At 35.3% G+C, this 23,949-nt stretch overlaps 1 protein-coding gene and 1 pseudogene across 1 annotated transcript; both read left to right on the top strand.

The window, feature by feature from the left end:
• The first annotated feature begins 10,051 nt into the window (after positions 1-10,051).
• Positions 10,052-11,084, top strand: LOC148864122 (kunitz trypsin inhibitor 5-like). Its single transcript, XM_088980883.1, has one exon. The coding sequence runs from the start codon at positions 10,084-10,086 to the stop codon at positions 10,804-10,806; it is 723 nt and encodes a 240-aa protein (XP_088837009.1). The 5' UTR covers positions 10,052-10,083; the 3' UTR covers positions 10,807-11,084.
• An 8,551-nt stretch (positions 11,085-19,635) lies between these two features.
• LOC148864121 (kunitz trypsin inhibitor 5-like) lies at positions 19,636-20,818 on the top strand (annotated as a pseudogene).
• The last annotated feature ends 3,131 nt before the right edge of the window (positions 20,819-23,949 follow it).

The following is a 23,949-nucleotide window of genomic DNA, read 5'->3' as shown; positions in this document are numbered from 1 at the left end:
TGATAGTGCGTTGATCATTTATCTGTTTCTTAAATATAATTTCGATTCCTTTCAAAAGTAAAAATAAAAATAAAGTGACCCAATTTGATGATCCATTTTGTAAAGAAATTTTTACAAAATGGATATATCAAGATTTCAATCAATTACGACGTTACATTGTCCATTTTTCAAAGAAATTGATTTTAGGTTTTTAATCTAAGCTAGTTTCTTCTAGGGGTGGCAAAATTGTCTAACCCATTCATTAATTGATGGGCTGGGTTGTATGGGTAAGCTTTAGGTTTAAGAAAACTGAAAATTGACTTGGAAAACCAGATCTTTTGATCATGGTGAACTTTTAGGGAGGAATCAAGGCATCTTCTCAATTTATTTTCCATGTTTCTTTACCTCACTCATAATTAGTTCATTCCCAACAAAGTCTTTTCTCAAAAAGCACTTTCTTGTATCAAACTCCAGTAGCAGAAATCTCAATAAAGGGGTTCTCTTGACTGAAGACAATCCCATGGTTATCCAACGAATCTTTATAGGATCGTTTTTTTTTTTTCTCAACTCAGTTCTCTTCTCTGTAGTTGTATTCTCATTATAATACTTTTTTGTAATGTCTATTACTTTTTACATTTATGTATTTTTAAAGGAAAATTTTGAACTTTAAAATGCGATAATTCAATATCCGAACTTTCAAAATATGACAATTCAGCACCTGCCGTTAACTATTTCGTTAATTAACTGTTAAGTGACATCTGAAAAGTCAAAAATGTTCTAACAATGCCATCTGAAAAGTCAAAAGTCAAAAATGCCCTAACAATGCCATCTGAAAAGTCAAAAGTCAAAAATGCCCTAACAATGCCCAAACATTGACAATAAAATGAACAATCCCAAATTTTAGATTTTTCTAAACAATCACCAACTTTTTTGAATAGAAGAGACTAGGATTTGGGACTATTCAGTTTTTTGTCAATGTTTGGATGGTTGATAAAGAGAATTAGATGGCATTCAAAGGACATTTTTTACTTTTCAAATATCACTTAACGGCTGATTAACGAAATGGTTAACAGCAGGTATTGGATTGTCACATTTTGAAAGTCCAGGTACTAGATTGTCACATTTTAAAAGTTTGGGTGCTGGCTTTTCGTATTTTAAAGTTTTGGAAACTAAATGGTCACTCGAGCCAAATTACAGGGTATTGATTGGGAATTTTCCCTTTTTTTAATATTTTTTGCATTTTCTGTGTTTTAATGGCTTAAAAAATTAATGGATTGAGTTCGGTTGGGGGGGGGGCTTAGGTTCAACCTTGCATCCCTAAATCGATCATAAACGGGCTGACAGGTTGAATTGGTTGGGTTGAAACTCGACCCAAACCAGATCCCATCTTGGCTTCCTTTGGGGGATTGGATTGAATGATGCATTGTGAAAGAGGAAATGGTATGGTTCAAGCATTACAGTACTGATTACGGTGAGGGTAAAATTACACCCTTTATTTCATCTTCATCTTCCCTTGAATTAAGCCCACCTGCTGTTTTCTTTCAACCCTCTGAGTAGAGTGTTAGATGTTGCTTGCGAGTTGCGAGCAATATTCTCGAGTGCGGCAATTCTGATTAGTGCTGTAAAACGGGTTGTGCTGGTGCGGGTCGTGCTTCTTGGAAGGTCAGTTCTACATTGTTCATGGCCAAGCCTGTGCTCTGCTGTGCCGTGCCGTGTCACAGGTCAGGTCGGGCCAAAGCTATTTATTTAAAAAAATTGAAAAAATCTTAAAATTTTTATTTTATATGAATTTCGATATAAACAATTACTTATTTTATTAATATATTATATATTATATATAAATATATAAAATATATAAATATATATGGGTCGTGCTGACATGCAGGCCATGGGCAGCACGACCCGTTCAATCATGTCGGTCATGCCGGTCCAACACGATTGTGCTGTTGTGCCGATTCGGCCCACAAATCTGAAACCCAAAGCCTAACATGACCCATACAATCATGCTATGTCCGTTATGGCCCATGAACCACCATGTCAGGCCATGAACAGCACGACCCAATTTACACCTCTAATTCAGACTTGGGACTTGAATGGGTAATATCAATTTAAAAAGAGTACAAATACAAATATATAGAATACAAAGCCTTATATTTATATTCTTCTTTTTATGTATTTATATTTTACATATTTGTATCTGTATTCCCAAACTGAGCCTAATTGAAATTCGGCCATGAGTTTTTTAAGGAGAGTAATCAGCCGGGAGGCACTCGCAGGACATCGTCCGGTTATCTACTTATCCAGATACTGTTCACACGACAAAGCTCTACAAATAGTTTCCACCCCTGATTGCTTATTCCTTTTTGGCTAACGTATAGTATGATTTCCAGGCACCATCAAAGTGTTGCTCTATGTGTTACTAATTTTGGAAAGGCTGGGTATAGGCATTTGTTTTTCTTTTTTTGGAAAAATTTCTGATTACCCTGTATTTTGTGTCTAGTGCCATTTACTTTTAAAATGTATCAATCCGGTACCTGCTATCAATTAGCTGTATGTTAAGTGGCGTTTGAAAAAGACAATTGCAGTGTCATCAGTCAACTAATCGTGGTTCAATTGGTAGGTTTTTTGACTCATTAGATTAGAGACGTGGGATCAAATCCTGCTGCCACCAGGGGTTGAGGGGGGCGAGGGTTAAGGGAAAGGGGATTGATACATTTTGAAAATTCAATTAATGAATTATTGCATTTTAAAGTTCATAGACCAAAGTGACACTAGCCCAAAGTATAGGGTACTAATGGAGAATTTTCACTTTTTTTTTTGTACAATAAAATTAATTGAAAATTATTTAAATGAATCTTTAACCTATCGAAGTTTAGTAAAACCACAACATTCAAATAACCAAATTTACTAATAAATACAATACAAATGTCGAACATATATGAGTATACATTTAAATCAAATTGAATCAGGTTATATTGGATCAAATAGGGGTGTGGATCAATATTTGCTGATTTACTCCAATCATAAATGGATCAACTTTAATGGTATTGAAATCGTTCGAATTTGAACCGTTTGCAGCCCTACTTGTGCCTCTATTTTTAATGGGTGTTGGTATTTTGAATTTCCAATTAAATTCTCATGGTTTTCCTGATTTAGCCTTGTTTGTATCAAATACACCACGTCCAGATTTTGTGTTCTGCATACCAGGTTAAGGTATTCTTATTTTGTTTGGATTGTCTGCGCCCCTTGTATTCCAAACTAGAATCTACAGTGAAGAAGAACCAAAGGCTAAATGTTTGAAGTAACAATTAGGCCCCGTTTGGTTTGTGGGAATAAGGGTCTGGAATTAGAATCGGAAATGGGCTATTCTGATTCCAACTGTTTGGTTGGATGTAATTGGAATCCTACTCACATTTTTATTGGAATGGTTATTCCTGTCTCTCCTTTGGGAATGAAATTCCATTTATACTGATTTCAATTCCCATTTCCATTCCTGTCTAAACCAAAGGGATTATGAGAATTTGACCATTCCGATTCCGATTCCAATTTTAGAGGATTTTGATTATAATTCGACTACGAATCAAACAGACCATAATGCGAAACAGTGAAACCCTGTTAAAGGAAAAGGCTAAATGCATCAAAACCGTTAACGAAGTTAAATATCACATAAAAGGACAAAAATGCCTTTCACCTATTATCTAATTTTCCAACCACCTCCTCGATTTTAAGGACTCTTTGCATGTCATCATGGAAGGCATCAGGCTTTGGGAAGTTGACTGCGAGACCTTCGATTGTAAGGCCATGGGAAAATGCCAAGAAAGATGGTCGAGAGGCTGACGGATAAGGATTATTTGTTTCTGTCGTCAATCGGGGTATTGACTGCGGCAGAAGATTTGGTTTACATCTATAATCCATCGAATCCTCATGAACATATAATGTTCGGCAAATTGATCAATGTCATGGCGGGAGAGTGGGCTACGTTCATAACTCCATCGTCAATGATGGAAACAGGATGGGCAGATTCGATTCGTCTTTACTTAATTGCTCGAGCGTACCGAAATTTGAACAGTTTCTGTAGTTCAAGACTTCTGCATTTGCTAGCAACCCCATTCTGTGGCTCTCTCTTAACAACCGCCGTGCAATTATGAATCCATTTGGACTAAATTTCGCAAACCAACATCTGACCCGTGGATACTAAATTGATAGTTTTTGGAAGTTTAAGTATTTCAATGAAACGATTTAAAAGTCTGGATACTAAATTGGCACTACCCCTAAAATAAAAGGTACTAACCTAGAATTTTCCCAACCTTTTATTGGTTAAATGAATCATAGATATTTGCATCCAAAGTAAAAGCATTGATGATTTATCCAAAGCCTCCTGATTTTGCCATGTAACGGATCCACTTTAATTTCTCCCTGTTTCTTGTTCAGCCTCCCATCTAAGTGTCTCCCTTCTTGGCCACATACAAGATAATTGTTCCTCTCCATCATTATAGATGTCTCCCTCATTCTTTTCCGAGTGAACTCAACCTCTCCGAGTTGACCCAATTCAATTATATGTTGAGTTTATCTGATTCTTTGAGTATTTTTATTTCATTTTGTCTTTGTAGAGAGAGTTATTGTAGGCAGATCCATTGGCTAAGACTATAAATTCATGGCACTTGCCCTATACAAAGGCCTATTTTTGGATTTTTTTTTCTAATTATTCCTTTTTATAAGGGGTTGATATTGATTACATCCAGTGATGGTGCCACTCGTTCTGTAATACATGAATATCTCATATATCACGATTGGATAATTTCAAATAAAGCTAAACTAGAACTTGGTTAGTTATACAATAGAGATGACACTTATACCAAAACTCCTTTGTTTTAGAATGAGAATTCAATGGTTTATTGTGACAATGAAAGCAACCTATAAAAGGGATTTGCTCCTCTCCTCGCTCAAATCACAATAATTATCAGACAACCACTAAAGAACCCACTAAGTGGTTAATTCTACCTACCGATATATTTTCTTTACTCATGGGAACTACATTCTTGATTACGCCTCTCTTGATTGTGATCTCATCAGTTATTCACTCTAAGGCCATAGCCTCACCTCATGGGTCCCATCATCGATCAGTGTTAGATATAGATGGCAATGAGGTCAAGTAGGACAGTCCTATTACATTGTCTCTGCCATCTGGGGAAGGGAGAAGGGAGAAGTTTCGCACTTAAGTTGTGAGGCAATACGGTTCCGAAATGAACTTTGGCACACCCATATCTTTCTCTCTATCGTTAGCTTCAATGGAAGTGGGACTCCCATCATCATTTGGAGCAAGAACTATTCATGAGTCGACTGATGTGAACATCAGGTTTTCAGAGATGCCTGCAGTTTGGCAAGTCCAAGAGTCAAAGGGGTCATCATCACCAAGCAGGAGAAGGTACATTACAATTGGTGGACAACCAGGACACCCTAGTTCTTCAACTGTGAGAAACTGGTTCAAGATCAAGCTGATTAGCAGCTCAAGCCCAGAGCATTGCATTGCATATTGCCCTAGTGTATGCGAGTCTTGTGAGATTGTGTGTGGGAACGTGAGCATATCATCAGAGAGTGGGAGGAGGTATAGTGGGTAGACGTACGTAGAGTTCTCGTGGGCAGGAGATCCGGAGTCGTTGAGACTACCCAATTAACATGCCTACCGAACGACCACTCAGTTAATGTAGATTAGTCCATTCAAACCATGGAAATTATCCTAATCTTTTTCCCATCCTCTTAAAATCTCATAAATTCTATTGATCTTTGATTAAGAGGCCTAAATTGAACTTTTTTAACTGACCGTATTTTTTATTTCTTGGTAATTTTATTGTTTTTTAGTATGAAAGTGAAACAAATGATTATTTCAAATGTATAGAATCTATCATGAATTATGATAGATCTCCTTTTGAAAATCTAAAATCATGAAATTAACAACAACAAAACATAAAATTATGGAATAGAAATCAATAAAGACAACTTGACATCAGGATTAGTGATTAGGAATTTAAGACAAATGGATACGATGGTATTTAGTGGGATTATATATATTAATATACGTACAATAGTAATAGTATATATAGTCAGGTTCAGGTTGGGTCGGTTTGCCTAATATCTGTCTCTGTATTAGCATCAATTCTGAGCTGATACTTATCCAACTGCACAGTGGAGCTAAGATTTATTGGGTGGACTCAACAGTAAAAGCCCCCTTTTTTATTACTTTTACCGGCGGTTCTGTTTGAGAAAGGATTGAAACTTACATCATAGCCTGACAAAGGATTGGAGCCAACCATCTATTCCTAAATTTATCTACAACGGATCTTATTATAGAATTATTATTTTTACACGAAAATAGAGGGATGCATTGGTTGATCAGTCTATACATCCATGGCACTTGGGTTATATGTTGGTTTATATTTTGAAAATTTCCTCTTTACTCTCCCTTTTACAAGGATATCATATTGACTACATCCTACCAAAATAATGCCATTTGTTCTGTGGTACGTTAATATTTCATATACTAGAATCGGATAAATTCAATCAAAACTAAATTCAAACATTACAAGTTATAAAACAGAGATTTTGGTATTATTGGACACTTTTTCATACAAAAATTCATTTGTTTTAGGAAGAAATTCAAACGGATTATTGTAACAAAAGAAAGCAACATAGCTATAAAAGGGAGGCTTTCCTCTCTTCCTCTCTCAAATATCAATAACTCTCATACAACCTTTAAGCAGCCGAGTAAGTTATTAATTTGAGCTACCGGCAATATCTTCACTCCAGCCATGGGGACTGCATTCTTGATTTCATCCCTTTTGATTGTAATATCATCAGTTACCTGGTCTGAAGCCATAGCCTCATCTCATGAGTCTCATAACCAACCAGTGTTGTATACAGATGGCAATGAGACCCAAGCAGGACAACCCTACTACATTGTCTCAGCCATTCAAGGTGGTGGAGGCAGTGTGTCACTCGATAGAAGGGAGAAGCTTCGCTCATCAGCTGTGAGGTAGCATGGCTCTGAAATGAACTTTGGCACACCCATATCTTTCTCTCCAACATCAAATTTAATGGAAGGGAGAATTGTCTCAATCCCCAAAGAGCGAGCCACTGGGAGGATGTTTCTTGGAGTGAGAATTCCATCATCGTTTGGAGCAAGAGCGATCATTGAGTCAACAGATGTGAACATCAGATTCTCAAAGATACCTGTAGTTTGGCAAGTTCAGGAATCATAGGGATCATCAATGTTGAACAGGAGAAGGTACGTCACAATTGGTAGACAACCAGGACACCCTGGTTCCCCAACTGTGAGAAATTGGTTCAAGATTGAGTGGATTAGCGGCTTTAGCCCAAAGTACAGCATTGCACAATGCCCTAACGTGTGCGAGTCATGCGAGATTGTGTATGTGAATGTGGGCATTATCATCGGAGAATGGGAGAAAATGGCTTTTCCATTTCTGAGCATAGAAAGTTCTCATTTGTGTTTGTCAAGGCTAAGCACAACTAAGTGGATGTATAAGTGCAGTAGTGCATGGCATGGAAATGATGAATTCAATTAGGGGCTACCTCCTCTCTAATAATTAAGCACTACGTTTATAGCAGCCCACAATTTTGTTTGCTTTAGCGTTTTCTTTTTTGTTGGGACTTTTTCTTTCAAAAATTGATTGAGCATTTGTAAAAAAATAAGGAATGAATGAGAGAGTTTTCTTTAATCTTTTTTTTTTGTTTATTGCAATATTGTCAGATTCTGACCAACTAAAAAACCTGTGGGTCATGGTTTTATTGACTAATTGATAGAGTAGTCCATTCAAACCATGAATCATCATTTAATTGGGTTAGGCCCATCCTAATCTTTTTTCCCATACTCTTAAAATCTCATTAATTCTCTTGTTCCTTGACTAAGACTAGAGACCTAAATTGAACCTTTATGACCATACACTCACCATATTTTTTTTATGGTATTGGCTTGCATGATGTTTTTATTGTTTTTTACCACCAAATTAAAAAAATGAATTACGATAGATCTCTTGAAAATTTAAAACCATGAAATTAGTAATAATAAAACATATATAAAATTATGGAATTGAAATCACTAAAGGCAACTTGGCATATTAGGGTTGGGTGTATAAATTGAAGAGAATTGAAGAGAAATTGGACCCCATTCAAATAAAAATCAATTTGGATGGGAGATCAGCTTCTATCAGGGCAAACCTGTGCCCACACTGTTCTAACAGCCTTTTGCAACCTTACTTTGAGAATATCTCCCCATGAAATAAAGCACACAAATACGGAGATATTCTCAATGCATGACAGTAATGACTGCTCGAATGGGCTTTGCCCTGACTGAAGCCGAACTCTTTGGATGGACTGGACCGACCAAGAAGATATATCAAATTGGACCAGTCCAGAGTTAATAGTCCAAAGTATTTATTAGATTGGACATGATCCATCCGTAATGAATTTATATTGGATTAGGTTGGATTGAGCCAATATCTGATTCATTGATAGAAGATAAGAATATAGGTGTCAATGGACCTGGTTTGGGTTAGAATAAATCTAAATTAAAACAAATTTAAACAGATTGAACGTTCCAAACATTGAATTGGACTAACCCAAAATGATCCAAAATATTCATTGGATTGGATTGGACTGGACCTGGTCTATTTGTAATGAACTCACATTGGACTAGTTTGGATTGGACCAAATCCAGTCCAATTAACACTCCTAATCAATCGGGACTCGGCTGGATTGTTTTCTCTTGGGCCGGGAACCAAATCCTGTCCAATTAACACCCCTAGTCATACGGGACTCTGCTGGATCTTTTTCTCTTGGACGGGGGTCTGAACATCAACCTGTGTTCCCTGATGGAGTACTGTGAGGCGTTGGAGTTTTATGGGAAGGTTTGAGATTATTTTTTGTCCAAAAATATTGTATCAGGCATGTGAATGTTGAGGTAGGCAAGTAGGAAAACTATAGAAATGATAGGATTAAAAATGGACACATTCCAATAAAATTAGGAATGACCCAAATAGAAGGATATAAAATGATGGAAAAGTACATCAAGATGAAGGATATGACACTATTTTTTTTCTTTTTAAGTATATCCATGTAGCTAACCCCATGTAGTTGTGATAATCAATACAACAATAGGTCCTTTAGTCGGCAGTTTGATGACACCCCTTCTTCATCCCTGCCCCATAGCTAAAATCCCTTATTCCATTCTTGATGGTGGAGCGGATTTGGGGCAAGGCATCCTTTTCCATTGGGGACGAGGGATTTTAGAAATAGAATTATGGGAATTTGGGGGTATTTTACAAATGTGATTATGGGATTTTAATTTTTATTTATTGGAATTAGGGGGAAATTCAAGGATATTTTAAAAATTAATGTTAAACTTAAGAATATTCTAATAATTTACCAGGTTTGGAAATTATATACAAACCCCTTACCCGTTTAGTCTCTGATTTGAGCTAAAAATATTTTCCCCATCTTTATTTAAGATCAGGGAAAACCTGCCCCATTCAGAACGAAACAGGGAGGAACCCCGGCTTTATGAGAAAAATTACCATCCCTACACATGGACTGCTGGAATGTTAAATAAATGACATTTTTTCTTACTTTGACCAGTGGTGATGATTGAGAAAGGATTGAAACCTGACTCCATCCATTTAATTTGTTCCTAAATTTATCTACAACGGATTCCATTATAGAATCCATTGTTTGATCAGTCTACACATCCATGGCACTTGTGACATGTGTTTATTTTTGTAATCTTTCCCCTTTACTCTGCCTTTTACAAGGAGTTCATATTGACTATATCCTATTCCTACTAAATGGTGATGACACTCGTTCTGTGGTACATGAATTTCTCATATATCAAAAATGGAAAATTCAAATAAAGCTAAATTACAACTTGTTAGTTACACAATAGATATTTTAATATCGTTTTTGATACTTTTTCAAGCAAAATTTCCTATATTTCAGGAGGGAATTCAATGGATGGTTGTGACAAAAGAAAACAACCTAGATATAAAAGGGAGGCTTTCCTCTCTTCTTGCTACAAACAATATTTTCACTCTAACCATGGCGACTACATTCTTGATTTCATCTCTTTTGATTGTGATATCATCAGTTATCCAGTCCGAGACCATAGCGTCATCTCATAAGTCTCATCAGCAATCTGTATTGGATACAGATGGCAATGAGATCCAAGCAGGACAATCCTACTACAGTGTCTCAGCCATTCGAGGTGGCGGAGGTGGTGTGTCACTTGATAGAAGGGAGAAGTCTCACTCATTAGTTGTGAGGCAACATGGTTCCGAAATGAATTTTGGCACACCCATATCTTTCTCTCCAGCATCAGCTTCAATGGAAGGGAGAATTGTCACACTCCCAAAAGATCGAGCCACTGGGAGGATGCTTCTTAGAAAGAGAATCCCATCATCATCATCAAAGGCAAACACTATCCTTGAATCGGCAGATGTGAACATCAGATTCTCAGGGATGCCTGTAGTTTGGCAAGTTCAAGAATCACAGGGATCATCTTCTTCAAGCAAGAGAAGGTATGTTGCAATTGGAGGACAACCGGGACACCCTGGTTCCTCAACTGTGAAAAATTGGTTCAAGATCGAGCGAATTAGCAAATCAATCCAAGCATACCGCATTGCATACTGCCCTAGTGTGTGCGAATCTTGTGAGGTTGTGTGTGGAAATGTGGGCATATTATCAGAAAGTGACAGAAGGTGGCTTTCCGTGTCTGAAAATACAGAATTTGCATTTGTATTTGTCAAGGTTAGACACGACTAAGTGCATGGCATGGAAAATGATGAATTCAATAAGGGGCTGCGCCTTGTCTAACATGCATTGGTATTCATGGCAGCCACTTTAGTAATTTTTTCTTGGGTTTTTTTTTTTTTTCTTTTCTTTTCAAAAATCGATTGAGTGAGTATATATCAAAAAAAAAAAGAAAAACGAATCAGGGAATTTTCTTTGATCTTTTATGTATTTATTTATATTTTATTATTTTGTTATTGAAATATTATTAAAATAATTTGAGCCCACTAGAAAAATCTGTGGGACAAAAATGCAGGCCTTTTTTTAGGTATGAGTCTGAAACGTGGGTCTTTACTCTTAATCTGCCCGCAATTTTGGTTTACATTTGTGAATTCTTCAATGGAATTAAACCATCGGCACATTGGAAACTAACTTGGATTTAGTCCTCACCATTTATTGGTAATATCTCCCTCCTATTTGTATGTATTTATGGGGTAATATTCTCAATGCACAGCTTGCAAATGTTTGTAAATACAGTGCGAGCACATTTTTGTAACGACTGAATCCGATCTCATTGGAAACAACCCCCCTCCGATCTCATTGAAAGGACTGGATGCCATATTCTCATTGTATTATAACTAATATGCTTTTTGCTTGCAGCAGATTTGGGCTAATTCTATTAAGCAAAAAAATAGTAAAAAATACAGTACTTTCGGGTTTTGGCAGGTGGAAGGGCTGCTCTCTGAATCCTCTCTAGGGCAGTGAGGGGTGCCTCACACCAATCTCACACGCACATCCTATCATGCATTAAAAATATCTCTCGTACTTATAAGTTATTATTCATGGAAAATATTTTCAATACACAATGGATGTGCTTATGTGTGAGGAACAGATCCCGTTCCATGATTCTAAGCCAGGATCTCCTACCCACATGCTACTACAGCCGTGCATGCATTGAGAACATCTCCATTGTCATTTATGAGGACATTTGGACACAATGTGCAGGTGTAATGTCTTGTGTTTGTAGGGATGCCCATGCATTTTGATGAATCATTCCAATGCTGTCATTGGTAAAAAAAATTCTCAAACAATAGACCATTAGGGAGGAATACAAATGTTAACTTGAAATGGATAAATGGGGGTTTAATTACAATCAAAGTAGAATATACATCAATTGAATCACAAAGGGGGGTAAAAAAAATAACTTGAAAATGGTTAAATGGGGGTTTAAGATGCCATACCTAAGAAACGAAGTGCGCACGACACACCTGTAAAAAATGGGGATCAGTGAATTGGTGAAGAAGAAGAAGAAGAAGAAGAAGAAGAAGAAGAAGAATTGCCAGAGAAAGAGGAGAAGAAATTACAGTGGAGGTGAGTAACATGGGTTCAAACAAAGAAGAAGAAGAAGAAGAAGAAGAAGAAGCAGAGGAAGAGGAGAAGAAATAACAATGAAGGTGAGTAACAGCAGTATGGACGATGACAACAACGAAGAAACATAATTTATTATGGCCATATACAATGATGCCAACCTAATTAAGTTTAATTTTTATGGCCATTTACAATTCATATTTTATTGATATTTCATTTCTTGATGTTTATTTTTTGTGTATATCTATACTACTTTAAAAAGCACCAATGGCCTCAAGACTATTTCTAGAAATTTATATGGACAAAGCTACCCTTCTATATTTAAATTTATTGATAAAAAACGAGGGCAAATAGGGTAATCAGTTATTGATATTAAATGAGTTCAAAAGAGGTAATTTAAAGATATTTGATGCATTCAATTCTCTCTCATTAAATCCAATATTTAAGTTATTAACTTGTATTCATGGTCATTGAATCATATATTTAAGTCATTTTTGTTTCTTCTCATCATTAAGTTCTATAAATTAAATCCATACTTAATAATTTAATAATTCCAATAGCATAAAAGCTTATACTTTTAAAATCTACCAGACAAAAATAGTGTTTTCATCTAGGTGGTGGTAAGAAATTAAATCATTTTGGGTCAAATGGGTTAATCCATATTGCCACGATTAAATAATAAAATTAAAAAATAAATAAAATGAAAAAATAGAAATTAAAAAAATTTGGAACGTCTTTAACATACATATTAAACAATAATAAGTATGATAAATAATAAATATTTTTATTAATGATGGAAATGGAATGTAAAATTTAAAACCAATTGGAAATGAAAATATTTTCCTATTCCCTCTCATTAAATCCTATATTTAAGACATATTTTTTCATCATTAAATTATCGTAATTAAATTCACAATATTAATTTTAATAGTATAAAAATAAATACGTTGAAAAGTAATTTGAAAACAAAACCAATTTCTTCCCTCCTAGTGGTGGGTAAGCAATTCGACTATTTGGGGTCAAATGAATTAATAAATAATAACATTATTAAATAATAAAAATTAAAATAAATAACTATGAAAAGTAAGAAGTATTTTTATTAATGATGAAAGCGGAATGCCAAAATCAAAATCTACCTATATATGAAATGATGTCATAGTCAAATAATAAAATTTTTAATAATAAAAAATATAAAGAATCACAACAATAAAAAAAGGATAGAGAAAATTTTGGGCACATATCTAATGTTACATATTTATAAAAAATAAAATATTGGGTACATCTCTAATATCATGCATTCATTATATTATACAAAAAAAAAAGTTTTACACATAAGAAATAATTTTATCAATGATAGAAATATAATACAAAATTTAATGTCAACCTAGAAATCAAACAATTTTTTTTAGATGGTGGGTTAGTGGTTTGAGTCAAATGTTACCATAGATAAACAAAAATTAAGCGTGATAAGTAAAAAATATTTTAAATAATGTAAATAAAATATATAACTTAAAGGAAAAATTATAGTCAAATTCAGTTGTACGTTTAAAATTAGGTTGCAGGTTGGTTCAAAAACCAACAAAACTCTAACAACCGACTTTACATTTCAAATTATAAAAACCCCAGCCATGTCATTGGAGGCTTATGTGGCTGTTGCCAACATGGGACTCTTAGCCCATATTGGACACAGCAAAAAACCTATACCTAAAATAGGTTTTTAGTTTCTCATCCACTCCCTCTATCTCTCGATCTCTCTCCCTTCTCTCTCTTACTCTCACAATCATCTCTTGATCTCCTGCTCCCTCTATTTCTCATACTCTCTCAGCTTCGATCTATAGCCAAATCAAAACCTCCCTCTCACTCAAAATTTCTCATTCTTCTCCCTCACTCTCCCTCTCGGTCAATATCTCATTCTCCCTCAATCTCTATCGTTCTCCACTAAGCGTAAATTTCATAGCCAAGAGATTCTTGTGAATTTTTATCAAATTGGTGTAATAATTTTTGAATCATACCAAGTTGGTCTCGTGCTCTTTTATACAATTTGATTAATGCTATATAAGTGTGTAAGAAAATAAAAAAAAATAAGAGAGGGAGTAGGAGAGAAACTAAGGGAGAACAATAGAGATTAAGAGAGAATGAGATATCGACCAAGAAAGAGAATAAGAGAGATTGAGGGAGAATGATGTGTAGTGAGAGAGAATGAGATAAATTGATAGAGATAACGTAAATACAAAAACCAAAAACCATTTTTATTTATTTTCAAATTACATAGTCATTGAGCAGATAAAGATAACTGTAAGCGAGAGAGTGTGAGGGAGAGAGAGAGAGAGAGAGAGAGAGAGAGATGGAAATTTGTCACCTAATTTTAAATATGCAGCCAACTCCGACTATAATTTTTCCTAATTTAAAGCTAATCCAAAAGAAAAATGATTTTCTTACCTAGATGGTGGATCAATAATCCTTTTCAAAGAAACTCATGATGTCATAATTGAATAATAAATATTTAAGTTTATTTTTAAACATATTTGTACTTTTGTTAATTTTCAATTCCTATATTAACTATGGTATATCTAAAATTCAAGTAATTAATATGAAGAAAAATTCCTCACATGCAATGCATGTGTTTAATTACTAGTTAGTACAAAAGTATAAAAGTGAATGTTTTAAATGCTTACAGTTTATTATTATTTATTACAGATCTCCTCTTGAAAAGCTAAAATTATGAAATTACTAGTAATAAAACATACAATTATGGAATGGAAATTACTAAAGACAACTTGGCATTACATTTAGTGTATATGAGTTTAAGACAAATAGATATAATGGTATATAGTGGGACTACGGCCATTTCCCCCATAAAATTGGGTCCCCGCCCTGCCCCGAATGGGGTGGGTTTTCCCCGACCCTAAACAGGGACAGGGTGGGGACGGGGAAAATATTTTTTTCCAAAACCCACCCCAAACCCGAAGGTAAATTAGTAAAATATCTCTAGGTTTAACATTGATATTTAAAATATCTCTAAGTTTTCCCTAAATTCTTAAAATCCTATGATCCCATAATTTTATTTTTGAATTACTCCTAAAGTATTATAAATCAATTCCTAGAATACCCCCAAATCCTATATCCTATGTATAAATTGTCCATAAAATAAATAATTTTTAAGTAGTTGCCTTGGAGCAAGAAAAATTTGGGGATTCCGCATCCCCGATGGGGAATGGATGCCACGGGGCAAAGTATCTTGACTTCGGGGCTGGGACAGAGAGGGGGTGCCTCGCCCCGTTGCCATTCCTAACTACATATATGTACGATCTATATCTTTCTATACTTACTATTAAAGTGGGAATGAGGTATTGATTCTATAATGTTTTTTTACCAAAATACCGCTATTAATTGTAGACCATCATCACAAAGCATGAGAAGGTATGCCACTATTGGTGGACAACCAGGACACCCGGGTTCCTTAACTGTGAGAAACTGGTTTAAGATTGAGTGGATTAGCAACTCTAACCCAGAGTATCGCATTGTATACTGCCCTAGCAAGTGCGAGTCATGTGAGGTTGTGTGGGAATGTGGGCATACACAGGTGGGAGAATTAAGGTGGCTTTCCGTGTCTGAGCAGAGAGAGTTCCCATTTGTGTTAGTTAAGGCTAGGCGCAACGAAATGCATAGCATGGAAAACCATTTGTAGCACCTGCCAAGTTTGTTTTCTTTAGTGTTTTTATTCTTGTGATTTTTTCTTTTCCAAAATTTATTGAATGAGCATTTATCAATGCAAAAGAAGGAATGAAGGGCGGACTTTTCATTGATCTTTTATTTATTTAGTTCTATTTGTTATTTTGTTTATTGCAATGTTATCTGATTTGAACCGGATAAGAAACTTGTAGGCCATGGTTTTTAGTGGTTATGTGGTTTATTAGACCGTTCAAACCGTGAGAATGTTCAACTGCCCAATCCAGTTCAATATGAGGTTCTGAGTCCCTAACGCAACCCTAACCCTGGCTGAACTTAACTCAAGCATATGAATGTTTCAAATGCTTACAGTATATTATGAATTATTATAGACCTCCTCTTGAAAATCTAAATTCTGAAATTAGTAGTAATAAAACATAAAATTATGGAATGAAAATCACTAAAGGCAAATTGGCATTACCGTTAGTGTTTATGAGTTTAAAACGAATGGATATGATGGTATATGGTGGGATTATATATATGTATAATATATCTATATCTAATTATACCACTTTTAAAATAGCCTTGTGAATTGTTTATCTCTGGTCCTTCTTCATTTAATTCCCTCTTATTAATGTGTTAACTCCCAGTGTCCCTCCATAGATTTTTTTTGGAGTATTTTTAATTTTTTCTCGCTAATAAATTTTATTAATTGAATCTATACTATCTGGGTTATGTGGCAAGTACATAGCTCAACTCTCATAAAGTCTAAATTGTCCTTATGTTTATGTGGCAAGTACATAGCTCAACTATCTGGGTTAAATGGTTGAACCAATGGTCTCATAGTTAAATAATAACGGATTAAAATTAAATAAAAATATAAGAATTACAAAAAAATTAGCCACGTCTCAAAAATTATATACTAATCATGTTTAATGAAAATAATTTTGGTAAATAAGAAATACTTTTATTGATGATGGAAATAAAATACAAAATTTAAAACTGAAGTAAAAACAACACCATTTTTACTACTCTTGCAGTAGATCAATGGTTCAACGTTTTAGGTCAAATCGGATAAAAATGTAGGATAACAATTGGATACAACTCTAGTTTTATGTATTTCATCATAATAAACAAAAGGGAAAATTCCCGATAGGTACCCTATACTTTAGGCCAAGTGCCAATTTAGTACCCGAACTTTAAAATGTGACAATCTAGTACCTGAACTTTTGATATGCGACAATCTAGTACCTGTTGTTAACCAGTTGTTAAGTATTATGGGAAAAGACACAAATTCCCTTCAAGTGTCACCTAATTTCTTTATCAACCTTCTGTAAATAAAGCAACAACTATGTAACAAATGGCCTTCAAGTTAAATGCATCTTAGCACTCATCAGTATTCGAAGGGAAAATCGGGGGAAGAGAACCTGGCGGAGCCAGTTTGACAACGACAGCCGGTGCAATGACCTCAAGACTCAAAGAACCCATATACAACAACATACCAGAGATGTAAACCAACAGAGCAAATAGCAGAACACCACATTTCTGGTGAAGTGCAGAAAGAACGATGTAGACAAGTCGCTCCACAAAAGTGTGCAGCTTCGGGCTACGGTTGCCAAAGTTCACATTCTTGCTCCGGCTATGGCAGAATCTTAGAGATGAAGGAGGTGGAACCTGGCGGAGCAACATACTGAATCAACACATCCATGTAGAGCAATGTAATCAATAGTGCTCTTGATTTTATGGAACTCCACCACCTGCTTCAAATATTTGTAGTTGGTGTCACCGAGAGTGGTCATGAAACCAATGTCACAAACAGGATGCCATAGATCATGCTGCCCCTGATTTCCCTCATCAACCCAGAACACATTACTATGAAGCCCACAACGCCGTGCCAAAACGTGGGGCTTTGCATCTTTCTATTCTCGAACTCGCTGATAATAGGTGGAGTGTGATGTACACCTATAGCAGTAGAAGCGTTTTGTATCAGGAGGGTTTTGGTTCATGGAATCGAAGGAGATGTAGCGAAAGCATAAGGAAAGAGTACGGTGGCGGTGGCCATACTAGATGTGGACGGAAGACGCCAAGCTGTAATCGCGAATTTAGATTGAACATGGACCCGAGAAAGATGGATATCTAGTACTTCAGTTAGAGCTAGCCACTAGTTTTGTTTTGTGGTGAACTTTTAGGTGGGAGAATATATATTGTCGGTGAATCATAGTCGGTCGGTGAATTGTGTAAACTGCAAAAGGCCCAGTGGCCCACCATTACCTACTACAGGTGTGCATCACACTCCACCTATTATCAGTGATTGCAAAGCCGTGAGGGTCACCAAGGTGGAAGAACTCGGCCCGACGAGGCCAATGCCTTGTTGAGACTGCAGGCTGATGAATGCAATGAAAAGGCCGATGCCTGCTGCACAGGCAAGCTGGACTGGCCGAGGGATGAGACGCGCAAGCCTTGCATGCAAAGAAAATGCAGCTATCGCGAGAAAAGCACAGCCCTCCACTAACACTACCGCTGCACAGGCAAGTCGTATGCAAATTCACCCAAGTCTTCAAGAACGGAATAATCTCGGCACTGCTCCTATTTCATTTTCTTGAGAAAAAAAAAAGATAATGAACAATGTTTTGTTTTTAAGGGTAATTTTGGCATTTTCAAAAGCCTTAAATCGCACATGAAGTCACATGATATACATAACTAACGGTCCATTAACGGTAGGTACTAGATTGTTGCATTTCGAAAGTTCAAATACTATATTGTCGCATTTTAAAGTTCAAGTACTAAATTGGCACCCAGCCTAAAGTACAAGATACCTATCAGGAATTTTCCCTAAACAAAAATAAGTGTTATCGGAGTTATTTTTGTTAATGATGAAAATAAAATAAAAATTTTAAGTAAGTCAAAAAGAAAACTATTTTCCATTCAATTGGTGGTCAATGACGGATGCGGGTGCAAATTGAGCAGGCTTCATCTTAGCTTGGACCAATCCTTCTTGCAATTTTAGATAAACTGACTTGGATTTTTTGCCCTTGGACTGAACCTAGGCCTAGGCCCAAAACTAAGGGCTCTTCTATTTTTCAAGTTGCACACATTCCTAGCCATAGGTAGTTTGAGCCTGACAAGACTATCTACATACATACAAACATATATATTTGCATATATGTATACATATACCATCTCTAATGGGGTCTACACTTTGTGGCATCATGCATGGAAGAATATGGGACGAGACATTTCCTTAGACCATGTCAGCATGCGATCACCAAGTGAAATGTGAGCTTGGGAAATGGGGATTAATTACTTTTTCACTCTTGTTTATATCAAGTTTGTTTGCGCTACGGAATGATAGAGATTTTTAACAAGGATAGCGAGTGCATCCTTACTTTGCAAAAAAAAAAAGGATTGATTGATTAATTATAATCAACACATCCTTGGCACTTGTCCTGTACATTGGTTAAAATTTCTATTTCTTTCACTTTATTCCCCTTTTTACAAGGAGTTCCTATTGGCTACATCCTATAAAATGATGATGCCACTTGTTTTGTGCCACATCAATATCTCATATATTAGAATTGGATAAATCCAAACAAAGCTAAATTAAAATGATCTTGTTATACAAAAGAGATTTTAGTATTACTTCACACTTTCTCATACAAAAATTTCTTTGTTTTAGGAGGATATTCAATAGATTGTTGTGGCAAAAGAAAGAAAGCAACATAACCTAGCTATAAAAGGGAGGGTTCCCTCTCTTCCTCTCTCAAATCTCAATTACTCTCATATAGCCTCTAATTCTAGCTACCAGCAATATCTTCACTCTAGCCAATGGGGACTACATTCTTGATTTCCTCTCTCCTGATTGTGTTATCATCAATTATGCAATCTGGTGTCATAGCCTCATCTCATCATGAGTCTCATCACCAATTGGTATTGGACACAGGTGGCAATGAGATCCAAGCAAGACAACCCTGCTACATTGTTTCAGCCATCCAAGGTGGCGGAGGTGGTGTGTCACTCGACAGAAGGGAGAGGTCTTGCTCATCAGTCGTAAGGCAACATGGTTCCGAAATGAACTTTGGCACACCTGTTTCTTTCTCTCCAGCATCAGCTTCAATGGAAGGGAAAATTGTCTCATTCCCCAAAGAGCCAGCCATTGGGAGGATGCTTCTCGGAGTGGGAATCCCATCATCATCTAGGGCAAGTACTATCCTTGAGTCGACATTTGTGAACATCAGATTCTCTGAGATGCCTACAGTTTGGCAGGTCCAAGAATCACAAGGATCATCTTCGCCAAGGACAAGAAGGTATGTTACAATCAACGAACAACCAGAACACCCTGGTTCCTCAACTGTGAGAAATTGGTTCAAGATTGAGTGAATTAGCAATCGGTATTGGACACAAATGGCAATGAGATCCAAACAGGACAATCCTACTACATTGTCTCAGCTATCCGAGATGGTGGAGGCGGTGTGTCACTCGACAGAAGGGAGAAATCTTGCTCATCAATTATGAGGCAGCATGGGTCTGAAATGAACTTTGGCACACATGTATCTTTCTCTCTATCATCAGTTTCAATGGAAATGAGAATTGTCTCACTTCCAAAGAGCGAGCCACTGGGAGGATGCTTCTCGGAGTGGGAATCCCACCATCATCTGGAGCAAGTATTATCCTTGAGCCGACATATGTGAACATCAAATTCTCGGAGATGCCTATAGTTTAACAAGTTCAACAATCACAGGGACCATCATCACAGAGAAGGAGAAGGTATGTCACAATTGGTGGACAATCAGGACACCCAGGTTCCTCAACTGTGAGAAATTAGTCCAAGATCAAGTGGATTAGCAGCTCTAGCCCAAAGTACCGCATTGCATACTGCCCTAGAGTGTGCGAATCATGCGAGGTTGTGTGTGGAAATGTGGGCATATCATCAGAAAGTGGGAGAAGGTGGTCTTCCGTGTCTGAGCACAGAGAGTTCCCATTTGTGTCCGTCAAGGCCAAGCACAACTAAGTTCATGGAATGGAAAATGATGAATTCAATAAGCGGCTACCTCCTCTCTAATGTGCACTTTGATTCATAGAAGCCGACAATTTTGTTTGCTTTAGTGTTTTTTTCTTTTCTTATATCAAAGAAAAAAAGGAATGAATGACAAACTTTTCTTTTCTTAAATCGTAAGTTCACACAAATTCTCTTGATCATTGATTAAGAAACCTAAATTTAACCCTTATGGCTATAGACTATCCATTTTTATTGATATTTTCTTGCTTGGTCTTTTTTTTTTGTGTGTGTTTTATTAAGTATGATAGTGTAAAAGTATGAAATTAACAATAATAAAGCATAAAATTATGAAATGGAAATCAATAAAGACAAATTGGCAAGAGTTAGTGTTTATTAGTTCAAGACAAATGGATATCTCTCTATGTAGTGGGACTATATATGTGTACAATCAGTATTTATCTATACTACTATTACAAGTGAAAATGTTAATTAGATTGTAGAATTTTTCTTGACTAAAATACCCCTATTAATTGTTGATCTGGTCCCTCTTTATTACAAAAGCAAAAAAGCATAATTTCAACTACTAGTATAAAATTCATTCTATTCCCCCTTACTAAGTACCATATTTAAGGTATCAACTCCTATCCACTGTCATTAAATCCAAAACATTTATTGTATACATATACTATATATAAAAGTGTAGATGCAAAGTGGAAGTTTTTTTAACTAAAATTACCTTCTATTTCTTTGTTTGAGAAGGGGTATAAAGGTCTCAGTATTATAGCTTTACAGTCACTTTAATGGCTATTAAAATGTCCATATTTGTCTATTTAGTCCATCTCTAATTGTAAAGGTTGAAAATGTAAATTCAGTTATTATTTTTCACTTCATTTAATCCCCTATCATTAAATCTTACGCTTAAGGTATTAACTCTCATTTTCTCCTATAAAATGCTATATTTAAGTTATTTTTACTAATAAATGCTACTAATAGATCTATGTCAATGTTTTTAACAATATAAACCCATATATTTTAAAAGTAACTCAAAAACCAAACCATTCTTTATCCAAGTGGTGGCTAAACAATTTAACCATCTAAATCAAATTGGTAAACCTATGAAGTCATAGTTAGGTAATAAAATTTTTAAAATATAAATAAATATAAAAAATTACAAAAATGTAGAGAAAATTAGACACATATATGATATTTTTATTAATTAAATTAAAAAAATAAGTGTAATAAACAATAATTATTTTATTGTTAATGAAAATGAAATACATTATTTTGAAATGGCCAAAAATTAAATTATTTTACTATTGGCAAAGATCAATAGTTCAACTTTTGGGTCAAATGTGTTAACATGTAATGTCATAAATAGATAATAAAAACTAATAAAATATAAAAAAATGAAATAATACATAAATTTTGCAAAAAAAAATGTTGAGGCACATGTATAAATATCATATAAATATAATATTATACAAAAAGTAAGTATAACATATCAAAATTATTTTTACATAGAAATACAAAAAAACAAATTAACACATTTTTAGTTCTATATTTACACTACTATTAAAAATATGAATAAGATTGTAAAACTTTTCTTTTGACTAAAATACTCATTTTTGAATTTTGTCCATATTTAATTGTGAAGTTTAAATTATAAATTGAAGTACTACTTTTCACCTCATTCAAACCCTTCTATTTAAATCTTACATTTCTTTGATAAATGAACAAAAATGATACATCGGAAAGACAAAACATTATAAAAAGAAAAATCTAGCCAAGCAGGTAAGCCTATTAATGATACTTGAAGCTTCATGGCTCGATTCGATTGTCACATATTTGGATGAGGTGTTTATGTAATCATATTTGGATTTTGCAATCCACATCCAATTAATAATAAAAAATAAAAATACATATTTATACAAATTTTTGGATACATTATTATTATCATTATCATCACCAAGAATTGTCACGTGCAAATCACGTGCATGCTTAATAGTGTGTCACTTGACAGAATTTGGTCCTTGTTTAACTATCGGATTAGAAAATATAATACTTATTTTCATTCAATTCCTTCTCATTAATGCGTTAACTCCCATTCTCTCTCCTTAGGTCCTTTAATTGAAGAATTTTTATTTCTCACCAATAAATTCTACTAATTGAATCTATACCCAATAATTTTAACAATCCAAAAGCTATGTGTTCAAACCCGACATGAATACTAAACTCTCCTTTTGTCTGTGTGGTGGGCATAGAGTTCAACTATCTAGGTTAAATAGCTGAACCAATATTGTCTCATAGTTAAACAATAAAGGTTTAAAAACAAATATAAGAATTACAAAAAATCAAATGCATCTCTAAAATTATATATTTATCATGTTAAGTAAAGTATGGTAAATAATAAAAGGACAAATTTCTTAAAGTACCCATAAGGTTTAGGAAATTGACCAACTATACCCCTACCATTTTAGTATTGTCTTAAAATATCCTCACTATTTCTGACAATTGTCACTATCTTTAAATTGTAAGAAAAAAATAAAATATCAAATTTGCCCTCCTCTGTTTCTCAAATTTTTAAAATAAAAATCAACTACTAAAAAGGAGAGGGGGAAAAGTGAAGAGAGAGAGAGAGAGAGAGAGGATAATAGAAAAAGAGAGAAAGTGACAAAGGAAAGTCATAGATACGACCAATGACGATTGACTGAGCAACTTGGAACGCTTGCTAGCTATCATCGCATGAGTTGATGCCATGGCCAATTGTGTAAATTCGGATCACAAAGCCATAGGTCTCCATAGCGTCTATAACCACACAAGATGCTTTAATTTAAATCCGTGCAGTTATGCTTCCATGACTGAGAACTGCTCCAGCGGTGCTTGAGTTTGCAATCGAGCAATAACGTGTGAACAAGCTGGAAATGCATGTGGCCCCAACAACAATTGCTCCACCTCCACAAACGCGGTTCTGGTTATCTTTTTCACTGTAAACAAGGTTACCCAGGAAGTGCGAATCTGGGTCTGGCGAAAGCTCTCAGGTCTTATTGTCGGAAGATGGATTCCCCTGGCTTGTTGAGGTTTCTGATGGTGAAACGGAAGGAGTCTCCGGTGTTATTGAGGACGGATCTCTAGCAATTGCCGAA

This window comes from Nelumbo lutea, chromosome 3 (genome assembly GCF_056320005.1).
Source record: "Nelumbo lutea isolate HS-2025 chromosome 3, American lotus-T2T, whole genome shotgun sequence".
Lineage (NCBI taxonomy): Eukaryota > Viridiplantae > Streptophyta > Magnoliopsida > Proteales > Nelumbonaceae > Nelumbo > Nelumbo lutea.
This window is presented reverse-complemented; position numbering and strand designations above follow the sequence as displayed.

Bases quoted from the DNA above. Each gene is read 5' to 3' on its own strand.
- LOC148864122 (XM_088980883.1), top strand. From the start codon at position 10,084: ATGGCGACTACATTCTTGATTTCATCTCTTTTGATTGTGATATCATCA.